Here is a 16,496-nt window from a genome sequence, read left to right on the forward strand (position 1 = left end):
TAAGTATTCTTTGAGGCTTCAAAGAAAATAACAAGTGATTGACTTTGTACATATCATTTCCACTCTAAATTGCTATAATTTTCAGGAGGTGCTATACCTAAGTCACATTATCTTCTAAATTCCTCTTCTTTTCAGGTATATAGAGATAAAACAATATTAGCAGGACTGCTCCAGGAAGCCTGAATGAGGGCTGAGGCCAGTTTGGAATGCTGCCTTCAAATCTGTTGTTTTGATTAGTTCACCACTCAGCACTGCCACTGGAGAGCAGGCAAAGGAAGGGAGAAGAAATGAAAGGCACATACTCTGTCAATCTCAGGTATCATTCTAGACTTTGCACAAATCATTCATTCTTTCTTAATAAAATAATTGGTTACTTGGAATAGTAATTATAACTATAGCTACTTTTTAATGACAATGTCTAATGAACAGTAGCTTCTTAAAATTAATTTAGAGGAATTTATTAGTATTAATATATTCACAATGTCTTAAGCTTAGAAATGAGCAATCTTGAACTGGAAGGGACCTTAAATATTATTTAATATAACTCTCACATTTTTGGGGGGCAAAGGAAGTTGGTTCATAGAGAGGTGAAAAGATGTGCCTGAGATTATCTTGAAGAGAATTCTGTGGGGTTTCCATCAATATTGTTATTGTTTTTTAAATTGCATTTTCTTGCTTCTCCTGAGCTAGAGGATAAATGGACATTAATATAAACAGTATATTAAAAGGTTCTCATTTCATTTTGTCTAGATTAGTACTTCTGAATATTCTAGATTAAGAAATTTCCTTCTTCACCTTGAATAATCACAACTTCTGTCAAAATTTCATGATGACCTAGGTCAACCAATAATAGTCCCTCATTAGTTGGTATTGTTTGAGCACAAAAGGAAAGGAACAATGTTTCTATTATTAGTATTGCAGGAAGGGAAAGGATGTTTTCCAGCTCAGCCATTCCTGTTTTATCAGGGATACTACTGATGCTAGGAGAAAAAGAAAGTTTGAATGTATTTCTCTTCTTCTATTTCATGACCATATATTTTATGAATGGCCTATTATTTGTCATGCTTTGTTATGTAAAAGCACAGCCTTAAAGATTTTCCAGTTGATGGTTTTGCTCTTATTTCCCCTCACTCTGTATCTTTGCTGTCTGAGATTGGGCTTGGGAAAAGGTAATGAGCACGGAAGAGAACAGACAGCTGGCCATCCTCAGATTAGCTAACCCCATAACCACACCAGGTTAGCTAATGAAGAGTCACTTTGGGCAGAAAGTTAGTATTTACAAGGGAAAGAGCTTGAACAATGTCACGGATTATGATGATAATTCAAGAAGGGATTCTGTTCGGACACTTGAACTAAGTGAAAGAATGTTCTAATTGATTTGAGAGCTTATTGAGTGTAGCCTATATTGATCATGTACTATTTTTAGATATTAGCTACTGTTTGAAAATTAAAGAAAAAGTTAATATTTCAGTGAGGTTTTTTTTTGTTTTGTTTGTTTGTTTGTTTGTCACATTCATTCCATAGCACTATAATGGTATGAAAGAGTAATATCTACTCTTTCTACTTCAGCTTCTAACACTATCTATATTCACAGTTAGGGTGAAGAAAGACAATTTTAACTTGAGAAATATTAGTTTTAGACATGACTGGGTTATTAATTAATTACACCACAGATACTGGGCTAAAGGAAATGCAAGAATATTATTGAACTATTAGAATAGGTATTCACTTTTAAAGACTCTTGTGGTACTTCTCTAAAAAAGTTACTATGTAAAATCATATAATTTGAAGTCAGCTTTGAAGATTCCAAGAATGTGTTATTCATTAGTTTGAAGAATGAAAACTATGCAAATGGAATTTTAACTCAATTTTTAAAAAGGAATTATATATTTATTTCTATATCCTATATTATTTATTGTAGACTTTTCACTCATTCATTCAAGAAACATTTTTTTGGATCTTCTAACGTGTAACACATTCTACTAGGCACTGGAGTATCTGCAAAAATATGGAAGATATAGTTTCTCACTAAAGCTACTTACAGTGAGAGAAGATATGATGAAATTTGAGTTTGAAGCTGATGCAAAACAAGATATTCTAATGTACACATACGAACAAGCACATAGCTCCTCCCTTTCCCCCTAATGTCCACACAGAATATTTTGTTAATGGACAAAAGGAGGAAAAGGTACTGATGTACTTACTCCCTGAATATTTCCTAAATCATGGTCTTATCTCTTACTTTAATAGTCACCCAGGAAAATTAGTATTGGGTAGAAGGGACTATTTCCCTTTTGGGTAGTATAAAAAATGCCACATAAGACAGTGGTAGAGAGACTCAGGAATGATGGATAGGCACTGTCCAAGGAGATCGTTGCACTGACAGTCTCTGGGAAGGTTGGCAAGTGTACTGCTCTGACTTGTGTACTACTTTATCAGTTGCACGCCATCAGCACAATTCTGCGTAACTACCTGGGATGTCAGAGTAGGAGGGATGGAGAAGGAAGGCAAAAAGTAGGAAGACAGTGTCATCTCTAAGCTGCAACAGGACCAACCTGCAGACAGGGTAGTTAGGGACACATACCTACTTTGATAATATAAGACCCCTTGAGAATTGGCTTACAGTGTGCTAGAAGAACAAAAAGTAAAACAGAGCATCTAGTGGGTAGATCTACTGCGAGTAATAAGCTTAAGTGGGATTTGAGAAGTTCTTTAGAAAGTTTATTGTCATTTCTGCTTCCAAGGAAGCAGGCCTTCTTTATTCACTGAATCCATCATAATAGGAATGTTTATATTAACCATTTTAAAATTCACTAATAAAGAAAAGTCTTTTACGAACTGTAAGAGAAGACTTTAATAGATAGATTTAAATTTTTATATCATGTTGCTATGGACTGAATTGTCTTCCTCAGAAATTCATACATTGAAACCCTAATCCTCAATGTGATGGCATTTGGAGATGAAGCTTTTGGGAGGTGTTTAGGTTTAGATGAGGTCACGAGGGTGAGATCAGTATCCTTATAAAAAGAGATACCAGATATTCTCTCTCTCTCTCTCTCTCTCCCCTTGCCATGTGAGGACATAGTGAAAAGACAGCCACCTACAAACCAGGAAGACAGCCCTGACTAAAATCTGAATCTGTTGGCACCTTCATTTTCAACTCCTCAGCCTCCAGAACTGTGAGAAAATGTGTTTGTTGTTTAAGCCATCCAGTCTGTGGTATTTTGTTATGGCAGCCCCAACAGATTAGTGAACATGTAAAGGTTATAAAAAATAATGAAGTAACCTATTTAAAATTCTTCATTGAAACTTCTGCCAAATGGTAATTACTGTTAAAATGTAGGCACTTAACTAGATATAAAATCACTTTTTAATGTTTTGCTATGTTATCTATCTCTGAGTAAGGAAAGTAAAAGTAAAAAGGGAATTAGTTGTCTTTAATCACATATCTTAACATTTATAAGCTACATTTACGTGTAGTTTACTTTTAATACCATTAAAAATAATAAATCATACCTGACATCCTTTTTGAAATTTCTCTGGTGTCATCCAGTCTTCAAGCATTCTCAGAATGGAAGCTCCCTAGGTGGAAAAAAATGACAAATTGAACTAACATAGGATATGTCAGGTACAAATACCACTATTGTGACTACCTTGTTTTCCCAAAAATAAGACCTGGATGGACAATCAGCTCTAATGCGCCTTTTGGAGCAAAAATTAATATAAGACCCAGTATTCTATTTTATTCTATTATATTATACTATACCATATTATACCATATTATATTATATTATATTATATTATATTATATTATATTATATTATATTATATTATATTCCCAGTAAAATAAAATCGGGTCTTATATTAATTTTTGCTCCAAAAGATGCAGTAGAGCTGATTGTCCAGCTAGGTCTTATTTTCGGAGAAACACAGTAGTATTTCATGATCATATTTGTGAGATTTCTTGAAGATAATTCTGCTAAATTACATGCTTATAGCTCTATAATTTTAGGATAAGAATACCACTTGGTACACCCCCTGTATCTATGCTTCTAAAATAACTTAAAGGTAAAAGAGAAGTTGATGAAATGGCCAGCATTTCAGTGACTCGAGGTTGAAGTAATTATTGCACTTCAACAAATGAACCAGCAGATGGGGCTTTCCTAATGAAAGAGAAGCAAGGAAAGTTTTTGAAAAATCATGTTCTTTTATGAATAAGGAAGGTAGTTTCAGGATAAAATTTTGGCTACTTGTTTTGTACAATTCAACACTTGAAAAAAAGTTGAATTTAACAGAGGGAAGTAGATATTTGAGATAATTATCTTGTCAAATATTTTAATATAGATATATAATTTAGGCATAAAATCCTCTTCAAAAATGGTTTATGTCAATGTCAACTGTAATTGAAAAAAATAATTGAAAAAAATAAAATGAAATATTTCTGTAAAAATAAGTGGTTCATCTCATTGGGCTTCCTTTAGTCTAAAGAATCTGATCAATGCCTCTGCTCTCTACATTCTTTTTACATGTTATAAGATTAGTACTAAAATTTCTTATTAGTAGAATTTTAAATCAATTTTCAAGTAAATGACCAGAAAAACATTTAAGTTAGTAATTTTTACTATATATTTTTAAGTACTATAAATTCTTTTTGTGACTCGTGGAAAGATTAGAAACATTTATGTATTTCTACCCTAATATCTTACCTCCATGGAGCATCCAGGATTCAGGAAAAAAAAAAACAAACTGATTCAATAAATATAAACTCTCTGTGAGTTACTAAAATATACTCTGGATTAAAAAGTTTCATTTTAATAGAAAGATTAAAAAGAATCATTGACAATGTGAAAGAAAAATAAATAAAAGAAGCCTGGAAAAATTGCATGGGAATAATATGAGAGGAAAAGACAAAAAAAATATGATGCTATAAATTTCAAATATTAATATACAGAAGTATTTTTTTCACTCAAGCCAATTTTATCTAGTATTCACTTTCACAATTATAACATTTTGTCTTACATAAAACTTTACATATCACCCAGAATAACAAATATATTAGTTATTAGTTTGAAGTGACGTTTGAGCAGCTTAACATAGTGGGTAAACTCTGAGAGGCTGAGGTAGAAAATGACAAAATTATGTCACATACAGGTATGAATATGTTTAGAGGAGAAGCTATAGGAGGTGTAGGAGAAAATGGGTAACATAGAACTTCGGGCACTATAGATTTTCAGTAACTTCATAAAATTATAATGGATAAAATGCTTCATTTACAACATGCTAACTAACAAAGTCATCTTTAAATATTATCTAAAAATGAATAAAAGTAATTCTTTTAGGGGCTGGCCCAGTGGCTCAGGCAGTTAGAGCTCCATGCTCCTGACTCTGAAGGCTGCTGGTTCGATTCCCACATGGGCCAGTGGGCTCTCAACCACAAGGTTGCCGGTTCAACTCCTCGAGTCCCGCAAGGGATGGTGGGCTCTGCCCCCTGCAACTAAGATTGAACACAGCACCTTGAGCTGAGTTGCCACTGAGCTCCCGGATGGCACCTTGAGCTGAGCTGCCGGATAGCTCAGTTGGTTGGAGTGCGTCCTCTCAACCACAAGGTTGCCGGCTTGACTCCCACAAGGGATGGTGGGCTGTGCCCCCTGCAACTAGAAAACGGCAACTGGACCTGGAGCTGAGCTGTGCCCTCCACAACTAAGACTGAAAGGACAACAACTTGAAGCTGAACGGCACCCTCCACAACTAAGATTGAAAGGACAACAACTTGACTTAGAAAAAAGGCCTGGAAGTAGTACACACTGTTCCCCAATAAAGTTCTGTTCCCGTTCCCCAATAAAATCTTAAAAAAAAAAAAAAAAGTAATTCCTTTAAACTGAGTTGGATTCAAATACTTATTAGAAGCTCTGAAGGATTCTACTAGACAAGGGGTCCTCATACATATATGGCATTTCTCGTTGACCACATGGACACAAAAAGATTTACTGTCTTTAAAAAAAAAATCAAATAAAACCATTTAAAATTTGACGCTTAAAGTTTAAATGTTCGATTATCAAAATAAGAGGTGTTATAAACAAAAGTAGAAACAGAAATTTTTAAAAATATGATTCAAAATCCTGAGACAATGATCAGCACTGGTCATTTCCCCTGAAGAGTATAAGCTATTGAATATTCAGCTCTCAGAACAAGTTCTACACCATTTCCCAAAGTCCATTAGCATAGTCTAACCATCTTACCATTTTTAGACATTTACTAAAACAAAAGCCACTAAACAGGAAGATGTGTGAAGCAATGCGTTATCTTCCCCACCTTGCTATATGATATTCCATCAAAAACAGATGTTATTTCAGCAGGAGTTGTCACAGTGACAACAATTGGGTGTGAAGACATCAAACTATCATCCTCTTGTACAGGAAGCACATCTTCAAGCAACATGTGGTCCCGCTGAAATGACAGAATTAACCAAAGAAATATATCACTTCCTTTATACTGGTTCATATTTCAAAATATCATGTCTATAATACAAATTTGGGGAAAATAAATATAAGTGACTCAAATCACTTAAAACAAGCATTAGGTGTTAAAATTAATCATATTTTATACTAGTTGATCTATACTGATTCTATTTCCTTCTCCTATTTATAACTCCTTTGATGTTGCCTCTATATTACAGGTCAAGAAAACATAACTATCTTTGACTTCTGTTTCTGCTACTTCTGTATGACTTTCAGACATATGCCAAAAATTTCAGGCCCTATTTCCTTATCTGTGCAATGGGAATGATGATCATTACTTCACAGATTTGTTCTGAAAATTAAGTGAGGAAGCATGTTCCTTTGCCAAAAATTCATGTTCAGGGTTTTGCTTTGTTTTGTTTTTTGGAACTTTTTTGGTCAACTAATCATTGGAATTTGGATGATTCATAATTAATTGAAGAAAACATTAACTTTTGCTCTAGTTCTAATTAATAATCATCTTCTCATTCCAGCCCTAGGTTTTCCCAGCAAAATAGAGTGATTGAGTGGTCTAACCCTACAGTCAGACTTCCTTGGTTCAAAGCTCAGTTTTTCCATTTTCTCGACATGTAAGTTTAAACACATTCCCTCACTTGTTAAATAAGGGTAATGATGACATCTGCTTTTTAGAAACATGCCGCGAATTCAATGAGCGAATGCATGGTAAGCAGTAAGCATAGTACCTGGCAGAGAGTGAAAACTTAACACAGCGGCTATTGCTATTTTGAGTCTTAATCAATTAGATTCTAAAGTCTAACTCTGGTAAATCTCTATTAATAAAAAGGTCTTTGTTGGTCTTACTTAATTCAAAATATTAGTTTACTTTTTCCAGTGTTGTGATTTCCTTTTATAATAAACAAGGTACTGTTGTCAAGTGATAACTGCCAATCAAGGTAGTTTTGACTTCGACTTTAATTTCTGTCCCTCTAAAACATTTAGATAAGTGGATAGGATCCTGTTCTCAGTGTCAGGAAATTTGACTCTAGTCTTAGCTGTGCTATCAATTGTCTGTGACAATGGAAATTTATATTACCTCCCTGGGCATCAGATTTTCACCTGTGAAATGAGGGTCCACTATTGTGATACTTGCCAAGCTCACTTAGAAAGCATCTTTATTTATCTGTCCCCTCCACCTACAAGACCCTAAATTGGGAATTCCCCAATTTAGTAAAATTTTGTATTCAGTTTTGGATTTTTTATAGTATTCACTGAGTGAAGCATGAATGAATGAATGAAGAATGAATGAATTAAATCATGTGATTAAGTTTCATTTAAGAACTGCATACTAAATTCTTCTGGAATTTAATTGGTGTTTTTGAAACACTGAATTTGTAACGTTAAAATATTATATATTACATATAATGTAACAATATTAGAATGCTATAATGTCTTATAATATCTTGATATAAGAAGGGCATCATGTTACTTTATAGAAAATAAAAGGCACAATTTTTTTTCATTTATGTAACTTAATTTCAATAAATTATGAAATCAACCATTTTCAGCAAAGAGAAGTAGTTCCCAACTAGGGGAAATTTTGTCCCACAAGAGAATATCTGGAAATATGGGGAGACATTTTTGATTTCACAACTGAAATGGGAGGGTTACTGTCATCTAGTAGACAGGCCCAGGATGCTGCTAAATATTCTACAATACTCAGTACAACATGCCACAACAAAGAATTATCTAGCCCCAAATGTCAATAGTTCCATGGTTAAAAACCCTGATGTAGATTAAATATGTAAATAAACAATTGTTTAAAATTAACTTTTTCATTTTTTAAAGTAGGTTGTAGAAACTGCAAGGGCTTCAAGCTTTTAACATTGTCTTTTTATTCTGTCCAGTAGAGGGCAGTAGTCTATACAGTACACACTCCTGTTAATTCTCTTCTTTCACACATCTACACACTTATATTTTCGTGTTTATAAACAGATAAGAACACTATGTAAATATAAATAAAAGCATATCTAGCTTTTTGGAAAAAAATACCTGTAGCGTTCATAGAAACTCCTGTTCCAGGCTCCTCGGGGACACATGGTATAATAATAATTACATGTACATTAGGGAGATTTGAAGTTTACAAGATAGAAAACGATGTTCTTGTTTCATAGAGGAGAGAGAACTGACTCAGAGAGGATCTGTAACTTGCTCAAGGTCACATTCCCTGTAAAGCATCTCAGAAATGATTCATCCAGAATTTGAACTTGAATCTAAGTTTATGCTCTCATCTCTTTACCACACTATTTCAGCAACCCGTGTAAGCTAAATTATTTACAAAATTAGGTTTAGGCATTTTTCAAAGGGTTAGTGCCACAGATACTTTCTTGAATACAGAGTTGGCATTGTCTAAGCAAACTTTTTTCTTTTTTCCTCCCTTGACACATGTTCTTGAGTGATTCTATCAAGGATATCGTCAGATCCTAGTGGTCAGTTACCCTATAGGGCCTGGCCATAGACTGGAAGCAAGGTACAGGTCAGTGGAGCCAGCTAGATCCACCTCATTCTCACATGAAATTCCCAGTTCACCACTTTACTTGGCCTCAAATTCAAGGTCATAGTCCAAAGGCTTTAATTTGCTTTGCATAAGATTTGGAGCTTATGTATTTAATACTCGCCATTTTCCATTCTTTTTCTGCATGGTTTACTCCCAGGAACTCAAAAAAGGAAGCAAATCCTTCATTTAGCCACAAGTCTTCCCACCATTCCATGGTCACAGTATTTCCAAACCACTGAAATTATAAGCAATAAAGTGATAGTTAGTTAGTGAGGCCTAAAAAATTTCAATATGTTCATTTGTTCATGCAAATTTTGTCACTTGACATAGAAGTGGCAGGCATTCTACTTAGCATTTATTTCTTGCTTTATTTTTCATGGTTTTAAAATAATCTTAAATTCTCCTTAGTTTCTTGTCTTTATTTAGGAGTTACTGGGAATATTTAAAGTTATAGGAAGACTTTCTGTGTGTCTAGTAAAGGCAAAACAATGTATCTTAAAAGTTTCTTTGTGGTAAAAATGTTTATTAGCACTAAGATAGACTTTCAAGCAGGATTTTCTGAGTTGGCTACCTTCTTATTTGCTAAATTAGAATCTATTTCAGTTATTCCTATGTCCTAAGCCACTTTTTAAAATGAGCTAATCTAATGCTAAAATTTTGTACCTGATGCACAAGTTCATGGGCAACCACACTGGCCACCCTCTGCTGATTTGATGAGGCTGATTCCTGGGGGTCATAAAGCAAGTTCGTTTCTCTGTACGTGATGAGTCCCCAGTTCTCCATAGCCCCAGTGCCAAAGTCTGGAATAGCGATTTTATCTATGGAAAAAGAAAGAGTCCGGTGAGAAATACATTCTTTCCATTTGTTCATAACATTTCTTACCAAATTAAGTTCTTTGGATGAATGTTTTTTAAAAAGTCTAAAAATAATTACTTAGAGGGAAAAACAATAATCTATTTGCGCAAACTTTTTAGTTTTAATGCACTCAAAATTTCCATGGACCTTTTCCTGTTAGCTCCAGATATCAATGTGTCTTTTATTTTTTAATGGCAATTTTACTAATGACACACTTTTACTAATGGCAATGTTCTTTTCAAGTCCTCTATAAGTTTATGTCTTTTGTTCCTCTCTATACTTCATTTTTAAAAGATTTTTAAAAAATAATTTTCACTTAGAACACAGAACATATGTTTTGGAGATAAGCTATCAGGAATTAAGAGAATGAAGTTTTCAAATGAGCACTTAGAAGCACAGAGCTTTCAAGAGCACAGAAATATATTTCTATCCAATGTTACAGAGTATTAGAGAATATAAATTCTACTTTTTCTCTAATTCTATACCATTTGAGGTCAACCTGATTCCCTGCTAAGTGAGTAGCTTACCACCCACTTGTATGTGTTAAATTAGTTAGATCAACATGAAATTGACTATATTTTCTCTAAATTTCCTTTCAGGTCTAAAATGCTGGATTCTTTCATGACTTTCTATTCCATTATTTTTGCTGGGGCCTATAATCTTAGGCATATTCTCTGACAGGAAGAGACAGTCCTGATCAGTTCTATGTTAAATTTCAAAACAGAAAATATTCAGCTTGATTACTGGACAGAATACAGCTTCTCCAGTTAATGAACTATAATAAGAATATAATTTCTTTATTATTACATAGAATTTAAATGAGGCACATAAGTTAAAATAAAGTAAATTTTCATTTAATATACAAGAAAAGGCCCTTTCTTTCTGGTTAAAATGAAGATTTTTAAAGTTTATAAAAAAAGTGAAAGTGGATGTATCTTAAATGGAGGTCAAGGTTATAGCAGTAGTTTCCTTTTTGTGTTATCTTCATAGGTTTGATTATTTGTCACAAGAAAACCTCTTAAAAGGTAGAGAAGTATTTCCCATCAGGGCTACCTTTTTCCATAATGCTATAGAGCGTAATTTGCATCTAGTCTTAAAAAAAAAAGGAATTTTTTGTAACCTAGTTTCTCTGCTGACTGCTGACATGATTGATTCCAGTGCACTTAATTTTGGGGGGTAAAATAAATGCAGAAGTCATTTCTAAGGAAAGTTTAAGAAGGAGTTAATTCTCAAAGGCTTGAAATACATATAGAAATATGATAAATAAAAAGAAGGAGGAGGAGGAGGTGGAGGAAGAGGAAGAGGACAATGAGGAAGAGAAGTAGTTGTAGTAGTAGTAGTAGCTATAGTAGTAGTTTTAGCAGTAGTAGTTGTAGTAGAAGTAGTAGTAGTGGTGGTTGTAGTTGTTATAATAGTAGTATTAGTTGTTGCAGGAGTACTAGTTGTAGTAGTAGTAGAAGTAGTGGTGGTGGTGGTACCAGTAGTCGTAGTAGTACTACTACTACTAGTAGTAGTAGGGAGGCAGAAAGAAAGCGAGGAGAATACAGAAATCAATTTGTGAGATTTCCACTTCCCAGGTATCATGGGTGGTACAAGTAAGATAAAGAGAAAAAATACTTTTAATTTGATGTGGTTAATATTTAATTAAAAATTATTCTGATTTTGATGAAAAGTTGTTTCTCTTCCTGTCTCTAATAGTTGTTAAGCAATCAAAAAAAAAAAAAAATTGGAGCTGCTGCCATTGAAGAGAAAATGGGGCATCTACAAGCTTGCTTAGAGCCACACCCATTTCATGTAGAGAATTTCACATTCCAGTTGCTTCACATTGAGAATTTATCAAAATAAGGGCAGAAATAGAAATAGAGAAGTCGATTGTTGGTTGGTTGGTTTTCTGTTGCTTTCATTTCATCACTACAGTTATCGATGTGGGTGTTCCATTTAAAGTCTTTGCTTATACCACTCAAGCATACTAATAAAGCATTTCTGTTATTGATAGAAGTGTCATATCCATACCATTTTGATTATAGCCCTATTTTTAATTTTAAAAATACCCCCCCCCCCCCATATCAGGAAAATAAATATGTTAGGAGCACCAGCGTTTCATTTTAACTGCTGGAGAATCTGGATAGTCTTGTACAACAATAGAAAGACTGGAGGCACATGGGACTCTGACAGAATCATTTATTCCTATTATATCCAAACTCATTGATGGTAAGGAGGCAACTAAGCTCTTGGGGTAGGTACTGGTTTTGAAATCAACTGATCTGGGTTTCTATTTCTGGCTGCATCATTATCAACATCTGCAATTTTGTGCACATACAATCTTTATTTGGAAATAAAAGACTATATATTTATCAAATACGAATATAGACATTATTCTCGGAAGAATCCAGAATGAATCTTTCAACATCTAGTAAATATTAGACACATATTGCAGGCATACAATAAAAAGACTTAGAGATGAGTATTAACCAAGGATGATAAAGCTGGAGATAGTGGGTTAACTTAGGTGAAAGCAAAGGCAATATTTAAAATAAGAAAATAAAAAATTATTCTCACCTAATTTAGGAAGAGCATAATTCATAGCAAAGTATTCTTCAAAATAATCAAACACAATTTTAGTTATGTTTGCAGCATATTCAGCTGTGTGCTTTTGTTCTGGCTGGACATATATAGTGAGCTATTAAACAAAAACACAAAAATTCAGTAAAAATTATTCTTCATTTGATAAAACACAAAAAGTATGATACATGAAATAATGGAAAGAATGTGGGCTTTGGCTTTCAGTTTTTCATAGTCTTGGACAAATCACTTCACATCTCTGAGACTTATGTGTAAAGGAAAATAATATTGTATAACTCGCTGAGTGATTTCAATGACTAGAAATAATGTAAGACACAATGATTGGCATATTGTTCAACATATTTTAAAAATGTTATTGTCTTTTTAATATCTATGTATGAATCTATCATCTATCTATCATATCTGTATAATTTGTCTTTGAGGAAATCAATCGTGATTTTTCTCATCTGAAGAGCCCTTGGATACATGTTTTCCATTTGTGCTATCCATTGCTACTCAAATTATCCTTTTGATATTTTAACTTTTTTATTCCCAGAGTCTAAAATACAATGATTCAAAATTTTCCTGAGGGTGGGGAGTGGGGGTCGGACATTGGACAAGCTACATAAACTCTATAAGTATCTAAGATATTATTTTGTGTCCTATCACATTAGTTATAAATCAAACCAAGTATAGCTTTTCCCTACCAGTTCTAAGCATGTATGAAACTAAATAGCCAACACAATATTAAAAGTGGAAAAACAAAGTTGGAGGACTGATACTACCTGATTTAAAGACTTACTATAATGTTCCAGTAATAAAGACAGTGAGGTATCATCAAAAGAATACATATGAGGCATCACAATCAAGTTCACGAACTCTTCCTAGAAAAACTGCTACATACTTCATTACTGAATATCACTATGGTCACCTTTGAAGTACTCCCCTTGGGAAGCTATGCACTCACGCCAGCACCTAGTCCACCCTTCAAAGCAATTTTGGAACTCTTTTTCTGGAATGGCCATCTGAGCTGTCGTTGTATTACCCTTGATGTCCTGAATGTCATCAAAATGTCTTCATTTCAATATTTCCTTTATCTTCGGATAAAAAAAGAAGTCATTGGGGGCCAAGTCAGGTGAGTAGGGAAGGTGTCCCAATACAGTTATTTGTTTGCTGGCTAAAAACTCCTTCACAGACAGTGCCCTGTGAGCTGGTGCATTGTCGTGATGCAAGCGCCATGAATTGTTGGTGAAAAGTTCAGGTCATCTAACTTTTTCATGCAGTCTTTTCAGCACAACCAAGTAAACTTGGTTACCTGTTTGTCCAGTTGGTACAAATTCATAATGAATAATCCCTCTGATATCAAAAAAGGTTAGCAACATTGTTGCAACAAGTTCGCGAACTTAAGTGTCAAATCTTGTACACAGATCAATACAACACAATAAAGAATCCAGAAACAGAAACACATAAATAAAGTCAACTGGTCTTTGACAAAGGAGCAAAGGCAATACAATGGAGTAAGACAGTCTTTTTAAAATGATGTTGAAACAACTGAATATCCCCTTACAAAACTAACTAACTAACTAACTAAATGTGAACACAGACCCTATACTTTTCAAAAAAACTAACTCAAAATAGATCATAAACATAACTGTAAAACGTGTAACAATAAAATTCTTAGAAGATAATAGGACAAAACCTAGATGACCCTGGATGTGAAAGTGACCTCTTAGATACAACACAAAAGGCAGAATCCATGAAAGAAATAATTGATAATCTGACTGCATTAAAAATGTCTGCTCTGTGAAAAACAATGTCAGGACAATGAAAAAAGAAAATATTTTCAAAAGACACATCTGATAAAGGTATGTTATCCAAAATATACAAAGAACCCTTAAAATTCAACAACCAGAAAACAAACAACCTGATTAAAAAATGAGCTAAAGACCTTAACAGATACCTCACCAAAGAAGATATACAGATGGCAAATAAATATATGAAAAGATGCTCTTTCCTGCCTAACTGATCAGCATGTAATACGGCTGAACCTAGTGATTGGGTCAGAAACCTCAGGGCAAAGACCGAATACGGAAGTGTGATAGCTATAGTCTAGCAGCTCTCACTGCCAGGCAGGAAACCAAGTCACAGAGCCTGGTTGCCTTCCCCCACCCTCCCAGAACTTGCCTCCCGCATCCTCCCAGGGCTAGCAGCAGCCCCAGAAGAAACTGTAACAGTGAGTGGGTTAAAGAGCAGAATTGGAGAGACAATCCTTGAGTGGCAGATGCACACTGCAGCTAATCCCAGTGATGAGGATGGAGATATAGGGGTGAGGCAGCTGTGAGCTGGCATTCACCAGTACTCAGAAAAGAACAAAGACACAAACACACCAGCAGCCTCTCCCAGCTCACTCCACCCCCACCTTTTGGGGCTGTTCCCAGTGCAGGCACTCAGGGCTTCTAAGGCAAACAGCTCTGCTGGCTGCAGGAGCACCATTGGTATTTCAGTGGCTCAGAACCCTATTATCCACCACATTCTCCCACAGGGGTAGTACCCTGAGACCAAGGCAATTTGGTCACACAGGAGATGCCCACCTTCCCAGGAACTGGAGCAGAGCAAGAAAAATTAGAAAGCTCTAGCACTACCTCCTGAAAAACAAAAGAAAGACTTCTTCATATCAACCTGCTGTAGAATTCATTTCTGTAGATGCCTAGGAAGAGAAATAATTCATCAATCATCATGAATAACCAAGATAACAAGGCAGCTCAGAAAGAAAATGAAAAGTTGCCAGAAAATAAACTTAAAGATGTGGAAATATATGACTTAAATGACAGAGAACTCAAGATTGCAGTTGTGAAAAAACCCAATGAGATGAGAAAACTTGAATAGGCAGTTTAATGAACCCAGAAATAAAATCAACAAACAAAATAAATACTTTGCCAAACAGATTGATAATTTTAAAAAGAACCAAATAGAAATTCTGGAGCTGAAGAACTCAATAAAAGAGATGAAGAATGAAATAGTAAGCTTAAGAAATAGAGCTGACCAGATGGAGGAAAGAATTAATGATGTCGAAGACAGAAATATGGAAATGACACAGATGGAAGAAGAAAGAGACTTGAGAGCTAAAAGAAATAAAAGGACTCTACAAGAACTATCTGACTCCATCAGAAAGAGCAATATAAGAATAATGGACATACCAGAAGGAGAAGAAAGGGAAAAGGGCACAGAAAGCCTATTCAAAGAAATAGTTGACAAGAACTTCCCAAATCTGTGGAAAGTATTGGGTCCTTGAATCCAAGAAGCAAGCAGAACACCTAATAATCTCAATCCTAAAAGGCTATCTCTAAGGCACATTATATTGAAGCTGTCAAAACTTAATGACAGAGAAAGAATTCTCAAGGCAGCCAGGGAAAAAAAGAGTAACCTACAAAGGATCACCCATTAGATTATCATCAGATTTTTCAGCCAAAACTTTACAAGCTAGGAGGGAGTGGAATTAAATATTCAAACTATTGAAAGAGAGAAATTATCAGCCAAAAATAATATATCCAGCAAAGTTATACTTTAGATGAGAAGGAGTAATAAAGACCTTTCCAGATATACAGAAGCTGAGTGAATTTTCTACCACAAGGCCTGCATTACAGGAAATATTGAAGAGGGTATTCTACCTGAAATAAAAAGATAAAAGGATATGAAACAATGAGTAAGATGACTAACAGACAGTCAGAAGCAGGAAATAGCAACCCATATACAGAATAGGGCACTATACACTTAAACATAACATAAAGGGTAAAGGAGATAAAAACATAAAAAGAAAAAGAGAAGAAGAAGACAATTTGTTACTGCAATTCAGAAATGAACTCAAAGCATAAACAGGGATAATTTGTAACAACAAAAACATAAAAAGGGAGAAACTAAAGCTTTGACTTTGCAAAGAGGAATGAAGGTAAGATGCATGCCGAAGAAAAAGGACTACTATATATATGAAACTTTCTTTTACATAAACTTAATGATAACCACTCAAAGAAGTCCATAACCGAGGCAAATAACATAAAAAAGAGGAAAAA

General features: G+C 34.4%; 1 protein-coding gene across 1 annotated transcript in view; it reads right to left on the reverse strand.

The window, feature by feature from the left end:
- ENPEP (glutamyl aminopeptidase) overlaps positions 1 to 16,496 on the reverse strand; it is a 94,392-nt gene that overhangs the window by 46,164 nt on the left and 31,732 nt on the right. Inside the window, exons 4-8 of the mRNA XM_074322470.1 lie at positions 12,427 to 12,547; positions 9,676 to 9,830; positions 9,134 to 9,247; positions 6,313 to 6,447; positions 3,517 to 3,582 (exon numbers count right to left, since the gene is read on the reverse strand). Of these exons, the coding sequence (XP_074178571.1) occupies positions 3,517 to 3,582; positions 6,313 to 6,447; positions 9,134 to 9,247; positions 9,676 to 9,830; positions 12,427 to 12,547 (591 nt within the window). The remainder of the gene's footprint in view (positions 1 to 3,516; positions 3,583 to 6,312; positions 6,448 to 9,133; positions 9,248 to 9,675; positions 9,831 to 12,426; positions 12,548 to 16,496) is intronic.

The sequence above is a fragment of the Rhinolophus sinicus genome, linkage group LG02, assembly GCF_036562045.2.
Source record: "Rhinolophus sinicus isolate RSC01 linkage group LG02, ASM3656204v1, whole genome shotgun sequence".
Lineage (NCBI taxonomy): Eukaryota > Metazoa > Chordata > Mammalia > Chiroptera > Rhinolophidae > Rhinolophus > Rhinolophus sinicus.